This window comes from Seriola lalandi, unplaced genomic scaffold (assembly GCF_002814215.2).
Source record: "Seriola lalandi dorsalis isolate HSWRI2012SDOR001 ecotype SW California unplaced genomic scaffold, Sedor1 jcf7180002054997, whole genome shotgun sequence".
Taxonomy (NCBI): Eukaryota; Metazoa; Chordata; class Actinopteri; order Carangiformes; family Carangidae; genus Seriola; species Seriola lalandi.
The window spans coordinates 291,759-304,473 of NW_019525546.1; the positions used below are offsets into that span (position 1 = coordinate 291,759).

At 39.9% G+C, this 12,715-nt stretch overlaps 2 protein-coding genes across 4 annotated transcripts in view; one reads left to right on the forward strand and one right to left on the reverse strand.

Moving 5' to 3' along the window:
* Positions 1-7,895, reverse strand: part of clec16a (C-type lectin domain containing 16A) — a 41,590-nt gene extending 33,695 nt beyond the window's left edge. For all 3 annotated transcript variants that reach the window (XM_087171419.1, XM_087171420.1, XM_087171418.1), the window contains exons 1-5: positions 7,709-7,895; positions 6,891-7,019; positions 5,720-5,853; positions 4,888-5,036; positions 2,558-2,663 (exon numbers count right to left, since the gene is read on the reverse strand). In XM_087171419.1, the coding sequence (XP_087027545.1) occupies positions 2,558-2,663; positions 4,888-5,036; positions 5,720-5,853; positions 6,891-7,019; positions 7,709-7,782 (592 nt within the window). In that variant the 5' untranslated portion in view covers positions 7,783-7,895. The remainder of the gene's footprint in view (positions 1-2,557; positions 2,664-4,887; positions 5,037-5,719; positions 5,854-6,890; positions 7,020-7,708) is intronic.
* Positions 7,896-8,163: 268 nt separating this feature from the next.
* dexi (Dexi homolog (mouse)) lies at positions 8,164-12,134 on the forward strand. The gene is made up of 3 exons (XM_023397137.2): positions 8,164-8,297; positions 8,602-9,186; positions 9,456-12,134. The coding sequence occupies exons 1-2, from the start codon at positions 8,282-8,284 to the stop codon at positions 9,006-9,008; spliced, it is 423 nt and encodes a 140-aa protein (XP_023252905.1). The 5' UTR covers positions 8,164-8,281; the 3' UTR covers positions 9,009-9,186; positions 9,456-12,134.
* The last annotated feature ends 581 nt before the right edge of the window (positions 12,135-12,715 follow it).

A 12,715-nucleotide genomic window follows, 5' to 3' on the forward strand; every position in this document is an offset into this window, starting at 1 on the left:
GTGGTGGTGGTTGGGAAGGACCCTGTAGGTATCTTAACAAACAAACTGCAAACAATGGTACACAAGGAAAAGGAATATATACGTACGTCACCGTGACGCTTGCACTTATTTCAGAATTTTTGCAATGTATTTTCTTTGTAAAATGTCAACACGAAACAAAAAAAAGCTGATTATGTTTGACATCTTAACACATGAAACCCTCTCAAATACCATTTAATCACTGCACCGCGGAAGTGCCATTAAACAAGTAACATTACCAGAAATAAAAACCTAATGCGGTAGCATAACTGGACTGAAATATATTGACACTCTCTTAATTAGTCTCGATGCTGAATAAAATCCTTTTCCAGGTTGTCATTTGTTGCAGTGCAATGTCCCAAGGAATCAGTAGGAAGCATCAAACAGTGACATGTTTAACATTATGATGCCGAAAACATCATGGATTAATTTAAAAAAAAGATGAATTATTTTTCCATTATTATTTTAATACTTTTCCCCACAATAAATCGCAGCTTTTATATCTGTATGTCTTTTTATCTTCTGTACAGCACTTCCAACTGCGCTATAAAAATAAACTTCCCTTGCCTTTCACTTGCATAAAATCACAATGTAATTAATATTCTACATTTCAGCAGTGTAGTATCCTTTACCACCAGTCAGGGTTGCGGCAGTGAGTTGATGCTTCCCTCTTAGACAGATTCCTTACTATAGCATAGCCAATGGCCAACCCAGCAATGATATACAGTATTCCCCACACCACTAAGTTACTTCATTAATGACTTGTATTTCTACTGTGGTAAAAGTCAGTTGTGCCAAATGTAATGACGTCACTTTTGGGAGTAACACAGTCAAGACTTTACAGACAATGTAAGAAACCGAGGTTGTACAGTACAGTAAGTGTTACATGCAGAACGAGACATTCAAGTACATAGACAGACAGGAAGCCGTAGTTGATGTGCTGCAGTGACTGTATGTTGGGGCAATGTTATGTTATATATAGTGAAGAGAAGCGTGATGTGAGAGGAAACCCATCCAAAGCACCACCCGCCTCCCCAGCAGTGACAGCAACCAGCTCCGAGGCCTCGAGGAGCGCAGAGAGGTGGCAGGAAGGAGAAGCAGAGGCTGACACAGCACAGTGCACAAAGCAACGCAGCCATCGGAACCATCCTGCTGTTTACGGACCCACAGCGTCACTGCTGTACTGCTGCTGCATTCTGCAGACTCAACATTTACTGTAGCTTGAAATACTTGCAGTGCTAATGCCCAACAGATTTACTGGTGAGAGGATTTCACCATTTGCATGCTGGCTAGTGTTGCTAAAGAATTAGCTCATTTCCAGTTAGTAGATATGCGAATGTGAGATCAGTGAAGCGGTGATGCTGAACCTTGTGGTTATGCTATACTAGCAAAAAAAACGTGCCTGCTGATTTATATGTGGTTGAATTATGACAACTAACTTCTGAATTCATTATGTCTGACAAACTCACCATGTGCAATACCTAACATACACCAACTGCAATAAATTTCAGCTATTTTTGATTTATTTAAATATTTGACCTGAACATACTTGAACATCATTATCTATTATTTATCTTTTTTTAATTTTTAGTATTTGATATTTTTTACTGTCCACTTTGCTGCTGCATGACTGCAAATTTCCCCAGTGTGGGACAAATAAAGGACTAACCACATCTCAATCTTATGACATAAGTATAAAAGTAATGACAGTAACTTAGCAGGAGTTAACAAGAATAATACAAGAGAAGATCATAATGACAAGACAATCAATAGATTGCAGCTGTGATTTGTGAGTAAACTTAAAAAAAACAATCATGGGTGAATATCCTTATGACTGCACACAGAAGCAAGGGAAAATGTTTAAACAAAAAGCAGATGTTACTGATATAATGACGAAAGTGGCTTGAGTGGCTTGTGCGTACAAGATCCCGAGAATCTGAATGAATTTAAAATATTTCTACATATTTTATATAACTCTGCCATGTCAGATGAGTGTTAGGGGTTAACAGCTTTCATCTGTCAAGTTATAAGTAAATATTTACTGAATTTCCAGTCTGTGTTGTAGACCTGCTGTCTGGGATATCACTCTATTGCGATAAAAAAGCAAGAAACACTTGTAGCTGCTCTAAGTGCCACTTAGAGACATTTGAAATTCTTTGACTCTTAATACGGTGCTGTAAATATGAACAGATTAGTTGCAGCACCTTTGGAAAACTTAACAAAAAGTGTTAAATGATACATTAAAAGGTAATATTTGGACTACATTACATTCTCTTTTATTCAGACTGATGTTTTATCACTTACAGTAGAAGGCAACAACACATTTCAGGCCAAAATTCAGCAGACTGTGTACTTGTGTGTGTTTGTCACAGCGTTACCTGTTAGTCATGCTCATGCACCAGAAGCAGCAGCAAGAAGAAGAGAGTACAAAGAGAGACGGCAGGCAGTCTCAACATCCCATGAGTGAGTGTGTGTGCGTGTGTGTATGCGTACGTGTGTGCATGGTTAGCATGTGCGCATGCGAGTTCCTGGCACTCACCTTTGTAGACGTTGAGTGTGATGGTGCGGACTGCGATGCGGACCATGCTTTCAGGGTGGTTGAAAAACTTAATGGCCTCGGTGTACAGGGCAAAGTCATTAGTGTGCTGTGTGTGGGAGACAGAGAGGGGGCGCCGGTGAGCAAGGCACGGCATTGTGCCGCCGGGGCTCAGGCCACAAACAGTCAGGGAGAGAGAGAGAGCACGTAGGCTGCCATGTGGGCAGTATAGCATTTTAACAAGAAAGGGCTTAATTATTTTGCACAAAAATACAGACTGGGCAAATAATAAAAGTCAAAGTTAATCTGAGGTGTTTAAGACCACATGATAATAAAGAAGACCGAAGCTTGTGGACCAATACAAATCCTACAGAATTCATCATGAATGTCTGACTCATTAAAGAATTTGCATTTTTTATAAATTATTAGTCTCAAGTAAAAGTCACTTTGGATTAAAAGCGTCTGCCAAATGAGTAAATGTAAATGTAAAGGGACATTTGTTCCAAACAATCTAATAGCGACAGTGCTCATCATGTATTAACATACCAGAATGCTGCATTTAGTAATCTGGGTATGATGAACCGGCAACTCTGCATCTTACAGTCATCTCTCTCTGTGCCAGTGCCCGATCCTCTACCCAACCATTCCTCAGTCACTGCGACCTCCAACCATTCACAGTTGAGGGTCAGAGAGTAAACAGTCACCCTGAGGTCACAGCAAATGAAGAAATCTGACCCTGACACCGAACCCAAACCCACTCTAATTTTATATATGTGACATGTGTAGATCTGACAGGAACAGAAGAGACCAAATTCAACAGCTATCCAATGGCGCCCTCTGGAGGGTAACAAACAATAAATCACCAACTTATAAATTCATTATAATAAATGAAGTGAGAGATGAATTATAAATATGACCTGTTGCTATGGTAAATTCTGAAGAAAGAAAAGGTTGTGATGACTTTCACTGGCATTTTAAAAGAGTTTTACCATCAGACTGGCTAATACCAGCTTAGTTTCTTAAATTTTTCAAGTCTGACAACAATGGTCAGGTGCCCATACTGTATGTAGACTGAAGCAGTTTTAGTTTGCCGTAATCATTCCTCCTGTTGATTCTGGCTAAATGGAGATCCATTCATAACGTGCTTCTAATGTAAGTGAAGGCCTACAAAATCCAAAGTTTTTGTTCTGTGTAAAAATAAATTATAACTTTTCTCTACCATCTACATCTCTCTCACTGGGGGTATGTCAGGAAGTGATCTTTTAACAACAGGACAGAAGGAATGATTACAGCAGGCACAAACTGTTTCAATGTACATGTGGATATGTGAGAATTGTGTTAAGACAACAAAAGTATGAACCTACCCTGTAAGATTCTATATCCAGAAATAAATAACAAAGTAAATTATATAAATATTATAGATGATTTAACTACACAGGTTCTCAGATCTACACATTGGGTCTGGTTTTGGCTTCAGGTGTAAAGCTACCATCGACAGTACACCAATAACTTTCCCCAGCACACACAAGCCAATAAAAGGACTACAGATACTGCTGAAACAATGAAGGGCAACAACATCATCCGGGATTATTCAGGTGTTCAGTAGCCTTTGGCATTACCATCCATTACCACAAACACACACAATTGATGATGATATTATATATTTTTTGAATAAAGAATAACAACAGCTTTGAAACTCCATTTAAGAGAAACAAGGTCTCGTTGTGAACACAATGGCCATTCTTTGGCTTTACTATAATAAATAAAACATTCCCTCAAATGAAGGTAACATCAACACTTATTTGTTTGTATCAGCTAAAGCAGAGAAAGACGCCTGTTGTGCACAAGATCTGCATGATCAACCAATCGTTACAGGAAGCTGAAGTTTTGACATAGGAAATGTGCAGCCTGACCACGACTGGCAGATGGTTGTGGCCTGATAAGTACAAGCAGGACTGGCACAAAATTCAAGTGAAAGATCAACATCTGGATTTCTTTTTATCTATTGACTGGATGTAGATTTTTTTGGACACAACAATGATGTACATAAAATAATTTTATGCAACTTTGAGATATAAATAGTATTAAAGTTGCACAGTTTCAGTAACAGCCTCCTCATTTATCTTTTACTTTTACTTATCGTTTCAATCACTAACTCTCTTCATTCTCAGCCACTCATCTCATCTTTCATCTCTTCTTTCCTTCCTCTTTTTCACATAGAGTGCACAGTAAGGGTTGTTGACACTGAATCATAGATCCTCTATGTTTCACCATCCTTTCCATCCCTCTTTCTTCGCTCTTACACCCCATCCCTCACCTCATCGAGGCCTCACCTCATTGTAGAAGAAGTGCACCGTGTGGTTGTTGAGTTTGAGTGACAGGGTCTTGAGGAAGGAGATATAGTAGGCCATGATCTCCTCGTCTGAGAAGTCAAACTTGTGGACGATGATGGAGTTCACGTGGTTGTTCGATAGGAGGTAATCTGAGCAGGAGAGGAGAGGTTAATAAACAACCTGATCAGGCTTGTTCACATGGAAAACATTGTAGCAATGGAAGACGTTTGTAAGGGAACACACTAAGCATCTACAGCTGAGGCTGGATAGCTTCACTATGCTTGTTTCATTTTTGCTCTACTGTTATTATATCAATGATGAGCTCGAACTTCTGTATACAGTGAATGTTATTCCTGTTGACACTATATTACTATGGAGCGCATCTACAATTTATCGAAATTCAAACCTTGCTCAGTTTATAAAAGATATCAGCCCACTGTATAAATGACAGTATATCATCTGCTGAGTCGTCCGTTATCCAGCAACAACAAAAAATGCTGCAGGCTGCTATGCATTGTATATTTCAACAAAGAAAGGCAGTGTAACCCGCCTTGCATTGTTCAGCTTGCATAACTCATCAAAAAACATGCACAAACACATCTACACACACTACACACTAGAAAAACTATACAATAAATAACACATAATGGTGGTGCATTATATTGAAAAGTGTTCATAAAACTAACACAGCCTCAAAACATACCAAGTAAAGCAGCAGTCTTAAAAAAATACTCTCAAAAAATGTTGGGATTTTTTGCAGGGCTAGTTTACTGCATTGCAATACATCATACTTTCATTTTTTCAGTTGATCAGTGTAGAACCAAAGGCTTACATAATGACGTCTCATGGCTGATGTTCTCAAACAGAATGTTGAGGGTCTGGAGGAGCTGGACACAGACGTAGCGTCCCGACTTCTGACGTAGGATGTTCAGGAAGAAGGCAAACATGTTCTTCTCCAGGAAGAAGCTGAACACATGCAGGAGTGCACACACAAACACACACAGGATTGATCATGACTTGATCTGGAAATATATAGTTATAATTTACAATTCAAAATAAAGAATGCTTCTCTTCTACTGCATCATGATCACGACATATAACACGACATGTCAGTTCAACTCTGAAAAAAACTGTTAAGTTCTATAGGCAATGAAACAAAATATCAAATAGCTCCTAGTCTAGAAAATTATAAAGGGACCATTAATGTCTATGTTTATTGTAAGGGTTTCCTGATAGCACCAACATCCTCTGTGGCTTTTCTGCTCTTCTCTGCTCTTCAAATCTGTTTCCTGTTTCAGATTATAAAGCCAGACATGGCTACTTCTGATTAAGAACAAAACACTATGGTTTCCCAAGAAACTCTCGAAATGCTTGAGCAGCTAATAGATTGAAACGCATTTCAAGAGTAATAGATTCATCTCTTGAAAAGTAAAACTGCATCTTAAGAGCACAAAACATTTTTACACTCTTCTACTGAGTGCAGAGTCAGCATGACAGGAAGCAAAGCAGAACTGTCTTTGATACACACACTGTTTTGCTTAGCTTTGAATGGTTTGCAGTCAGAGAGAAGGACAGCGTAGTGGCTCGGTTCTTAGCAATGTTGCTATAGAGAAAGAAGGTGGGGGTAGAACTATAAAATTACCATTGAGATTAAAGTGGAGTAGGATTATCCTTTTTTGTTAGTCAAAGCAAGTCAAAGTTTGTTTGTTCAAAGATTTCCAGGTCAGCTGATCAAAAATAATTTGTAAAAATCAATGAGGAGCAATCTTCCGTAGCTGACATCAAGACGTTGCATCAAGACAAATGCACTGTTCATTAGTTTACAAGTGTACATCTGTTCAAATGCATAGATGTGAGGTTATAAACAAAATTAACAAACCATCTCTACATGAAAAGATATTGCAAGTAAATACAAAGCTGTCACTTTAATTCCCATGTACATCACATCTGCACTTTATGTCAAATCTGAGGGGTTTGATATGAGGACATTGACTGGGACTTACTCAAACACAGAGCTGTCATTCTGGTCCCCCCAGATGAGGATCTCTGTGATGGAGCGGATGGTCTCCACCAATAGATTTCGGTTGTGGTCTGTTACTGTGGTGTTTTTGGTCAGCACATGGTACATATACCTGATGGAGAGACATGAGTGAAGAGACAATGTGAGGAAGAAAGTGGTAAATGTACAGTTCAGTTTTAATTTGTGAATATGTAAAAATTTAAACCTAAAATTCATTAAACCTATCAGTGGAAAGACAAATTGCAGAGAAATTGTCTGATTGACAACTGTAGACATTGCATTAAAATGAAACTCATCTGGTTGTCAAAACAATTGCCATGAACCCATAAATATGGCCTCTAATTTTGAGTCGATGGATTATCTCCAAATAGGGTAATGTAATTACCACCAGACGAAAGCCCCTACAATGTACACCCACACAAGTGTTTCTACTTATTCGGCCTGGTTAAACCTCAGGACTCTGTGGGCGTGTGCAGACTGAGTGTGCCTGACATCCACCCTACTCTCTTGTTACTTTGGTACACCTGTTGGGGTGTGGGACAGCAGTTCAGTTTTAGGGTGGATTTCCACTGTAAAGCTAACAATTACAAGCTAGCTCATATGCCTATCCACGTTATCAAACAGAATAGGGGTGCCACAGCCAGGAGAGGCAATTATAGCTGACTGGACCTCTGGACAGTTACGGTTAGTTAGCTGCTGTTGTTTTAGCTGTTAATAAGTGAGCTAATGTTACCTCTGACAGTTGCTCTCAGCCGGGTATCATACAGGCTAACGTTAGCTTATCTAATGCTAGCTACTCACTTCAGATGGTCCAAGGAGTGGATGTTTTTCGTTCTCCCCTGTCCTCCAACCCAACTCCGTGACCGGCCAAACATGGTTGTGGTTTTAAAGGGGCTAATGTTTTGCCAGGTGCGTTATTTCGCTAAGGTTAGTGTCCGCATCTATCCATTACACCCACTTTCCCGTACAGATAGCTACTTAGCAAACAGAAGGTGATAGGCGGCGATAGCAGCGCTGATGGGGGGGGCATTACGTAACAGCTTCAATAGATGTGTTATTTGGGAGTTGTAGTTCTTTCCCTACACCAGATACTTAATACGGCGCACAAGAGCAAGTGGATAAAACTACAACATTAATTTCTTACGTTAGCAGTGACGAATAAAGCACGCGACACATCCTGCAAGGGGAGGGGGTGGAGCTCAGTATGTTGATTGATATCGTTAAAGGTCAATCACAAGAGAGCCTGCTAAGCGGTGAGCCAATCACATGCCGAGGATTCAGTTGTCGCTTTGTCGTCAGGAGTGTTTTGATGCATTTGGCAAAAATGTTAGAAGGGACCTTTAGCTGTAGAAACATCGCCAGAAGCGTGTATTTATGAATGCTTTTCCAGGTGCGGATGAGTATACAAGAAAACTCACAAGAGTACTTTGCTTCCAGAAATGTTCGCGTTTGTTTATGCTAGCATTGCATGTCACTGTTTTTAGCCCTAGCCAGTTGGCAAGGCGTGAATTCCGCAAACCCAAGAAACCAATGTCAAGAATGCGTTGAGCTAGCTAACGTGATATTTTGATACTGTCCGTCGGTATTATTAGCGATGAACATTAATCCCTCAAGTGTAGCTCTTTTCTTGTGGTTTTCCTCTGGACCCTACAGATAGAAACCACTCAGTAATTGCGCCTTAAACATTGTTGCAGGTCGGGACAAGGCGAAATGGACGCCCCAGCCCCATCACCCCAGACAGATTTTTAGCGGTGACACCAGAAACTCGAGTCCGCCACATCCTGGCCTCGCACAATCCCGAGAAGTCAAACCGTGGCTGTCTTTGTTTTCTATGACACACCAAATTTATGCCCAGCTAGATTCGGTGGAATCGCTCTTGGACGATCTTCCATATATGTTTTATCTGGGCTTGTTCTTTGTGAACGTCTTGATCCTCTACTATGCCTTTCTGATGGAGTACATCGTCCTGAATGTGGGGATAGTATTTCTGCCTGAGGACATGGACCAGGCACTGGTGGACCTCGGGGTGCTGTCCGACCCTGCCTCTGTCCCTTATGACACGGACACGGAGCTGGATGTGTTTGAAGGCTATCTTGAATGACAAGGCCGTTCCGGAGGAAGAAAAAGACATTTTTGGAGGAGGTGGTGGTGGTGGTGATGCAGAGGTCCGGCGCAGGTTGGGTCAGCGTGAACACTCCCTGGTCAGTGATGTGGGGAAAAAATCCTTCCAATCGGATGCTGTTGTTGCCTTTCTGTCACACAGACACATCGGTGAAAAAGTAAGCAAAGCAAGAAAGAAGTTATGTTTTTTATGACTTGTTTTTTTCTGTTTCATGCTCAGAATACGTTGCTGAGATTCAATGTTATGTAGTAAACCCAGTGGTTAATTTACAGGGCAAACAGATGTTGATACAAACACCTGATAATAAAAACAATTTTATCCAGAAAGCTCAATCATTTTTATGTTATGTTTTAACATCTGTAGAAGTCTTTTCCAAAGCATGTTTTTTTGTGACTATCAGTAACACTTGTGTGTCCATGTCTCCAGGTTGTCTCGGCTCAAAAGAAGGTAGCCTGAGGAAGACATCCTGCACCGCCGGCCGCATGATGAGCGACTGTCCCATGGAAAGAGCACTCTGTGCTGGATCAGCTGTCAGTCACTGTGTTGCCAGTCTAATAGCATTTGACTCTGGTTGGACACCAGTGGGGTCGCACTGACATCTGTGTCCCTCACTGTGGACACAATAGAAGATAAAAAGGAAGCACAATGTGCTGCAGGTGGAGAGAGAAAGCTGTTCCCTATGGAAGAAAAAAAAATAGAATTATATCAGAGGTGTGGGGCATGTTTCAGGTTGTCTCCATTGCAGCCAGTTCAGATACAGCAACCTGGCATTTACACCCACCAGTTATCCAGACTGTAAGATCTGGTGGCTGACTGCAGAAGAAAATGAAATGATACACTTGCCACTGCAGTCCCAGTGTGGTAAGACATCTCAGAAGAACTGGCGAAGTGCAGGAAAACAATGTGCACTGTAGGTCTGTTGCAAACTTAATCACTCACAGAGCAATTTGTTTAATTTTTACGTTTTCAGAAAACAGAATGCATTGCTGCTTTGCAGGCTCACGCATCCCAGAGGTGTGATTTAAGGGATATACACACTCTCAGGAGCACAGTCAGGAACTTGTGAGATATAACACTGACACTGGACACAGGCTGTGAAACTATAGGATACAGGGGAGCCCTAAACTCTTAAAGCTCTCTTATAAATCAGGAACACCATACTGCACTTGTCACACTCTTTCACTGTAATGCAGAAAGTTTTTAAGTATGTCTCGATGTCACATTAGATAATTGGGGTCTTTTGCAAATTTAGTTTCCACTAGACAATTAACAGTAATAGATTAGTTATGACAGCAGGCCAAACGTGCCGAAATTATATCAGTATGAGTAATGTCAAAGGCTCAAACCTCATGCGGAAGAAAACCTCAAAAGATATTTGACATGTTCATTCTCTGTTTATTGCATACATGTTTGTTGTTATAATTCTACAAATGTGTGGTAGACACATAGACAAGACTCAACGCATGATATTGGTTGTGTTGGTTTTATTTTTAGTTGTCAAAATATTCTTTAACGCACTTTCTTCTGTTTTTACTTTGTTATGAACTTAGAATTCAGTTCATAAAATGTGTATTCTTGGCAGCAATAATAAACTGGATTCAAGCAACGGGGCAATTAAATGGTTAAACAAATGATGTGTTGCATAGAATCAGGTAATTATACCATCCGTCGGCTAGATTTGGTTGTAGATGGGTGGAAGAAAACCCTCGTGTCAGTAAAGGGACAGTTCACTTGATTTACTAGATATTTGTAAGCTTTGAAAGTTCTGTACATACTGTTGGTCTGTGAAGAGCACTTACAGCCCTGCTAATTAACTACACATTGATTTACATTGCAATACAGAGGAACCAGTATTTTCTCACAGCATACTATACCTGTCAACCAGAATAAGCAACTTATGCATAATAATCATTGCATTATGGTTGTTTTTCACCAAACAACCAAAGCTGTAGAGATGAAAACCATATTGAAATATTTGTACTCACACTTTTCATACTCTAATCAAGCTTTAGTCCAAAATTTCATTGCCTGACCACCAGTGTTTTGAACATTACGCTCCACCAGACAACCTTCACAAACATGACTGTGCTCTAACTGTGCTCAGTGCATCTGCTCTGATATCATTTCGAACAACATTTTGCCGACTCAGCTTAAATGCTTCACTAAACATAGCCAGGTGAATTATCTGCTACCACATAATGTAATGGTTTCAAAAGAAAAAAAAAGTGAAATTCAAGAAGGTAAAAAAAAAAAAAAGACACTTAAACACATTGATTATGCAGCACAGATTTCCTCCATCTGAATCGTCCATTATCCATTAATCCATGCAAGACTGTTTTTCCAAGAGTTGGTTCAACCGATATGGATAACTGATGGCTAATAACCAAATTCCTTCTTCATTTTTTATCAAGGCTGCCATTAAGCAATATTTTATGGTACATTTACAATGTTTGAATTTGTTTGTGTAAATCAGTATGTCCATAATTCTATTTTTGGCAAGGTAGAAATTCCTCTGAAACAAGACCACATGACTCTAAAGCTCAGGATACTAATGTTCTTCAATATCAATATTAAAAAAAAAACATGCTTGTATGAAATCTGATCAAATAGTCAGAATCAGGCAAGGGCTTCCAGTAGCTTAACAGTGAATAGTTAATACAAACTTGAGAAAGTGTGTAATCGATCTGCGTCATGCTGGAAATGGACGACGTTAACAGGCCGATATCTTATTTTTTTAACGAAAGCTTAACGTCAGCAGATGAGTTTGGTAATGCAAAAGTCACTCCCTGTACTGGGAAATCAGTAGCAAGTGAGACTGTTTGTGCCATTTCCTAGGCATGATGTCGCACTGCATTGACCAGGCTCTGGTTAACACTCTGCTCACAGCATCTTGATTCATTGAAAAGGACTGTGACAGATCATAGTCTTTGCTTGGTTTGTTGGGTGTCGTCATCATCATCCTCAACATATAACCTTCACCTAGTTGCTTGTGTCCTCCCTCCACATCTGCTGCTTTGCAGACATGCAAATGCTGTAATAAGCTATGGATCGTAACAGAGTTTTATTTTCCAATGTGTCTATTTAATAAACTTTGAGCGAATGCCAGTTTTTTGCCTCTTGATTTAACTGTCACTTTATTTGTGCGTTTGTGGATTATCCTGCATTAGACGAATGCACTTGAAGTGGATATGTTCATTTCAGACTGTTCTTTTGTAGCCACAACCTTTTGTCCAGAAGAGGGCAGCAGAGCACCGGAGATACCGCTGGTGCTCGCTGAAGGAAAGCGCTAGTGAACCAGACAGGATGTTCTGGTCCTCAGTTTTGTTAGAGAATGCAATGGATATATTTTGTAAAATGTCTGTGATTGACAAATGACACCGGATGTGATGCAGTGTAACTATCTGCTATAAACTTACAGTCATGTAAAATTCTTGGAGTACCCCTTTAAGGGTAATGTAAATCTCAAGAGACACCATAGGTCACCGTAAGGAACACTACTAGTAATAACCAAATATTTATGTTGTCAGTATACTTTAGTTTTTGCCCCTATTTTACTTCAATATCAAAGTCTGTCCTAACTCTGTTCCATCTGACCTACATGGCTTAAAGCAAATCAAACATTGTAATCATCATCTACGAAGAGTGAAAGAATTAAGAGTTAAAGGTCGGTTGCCATCAAAATAGGG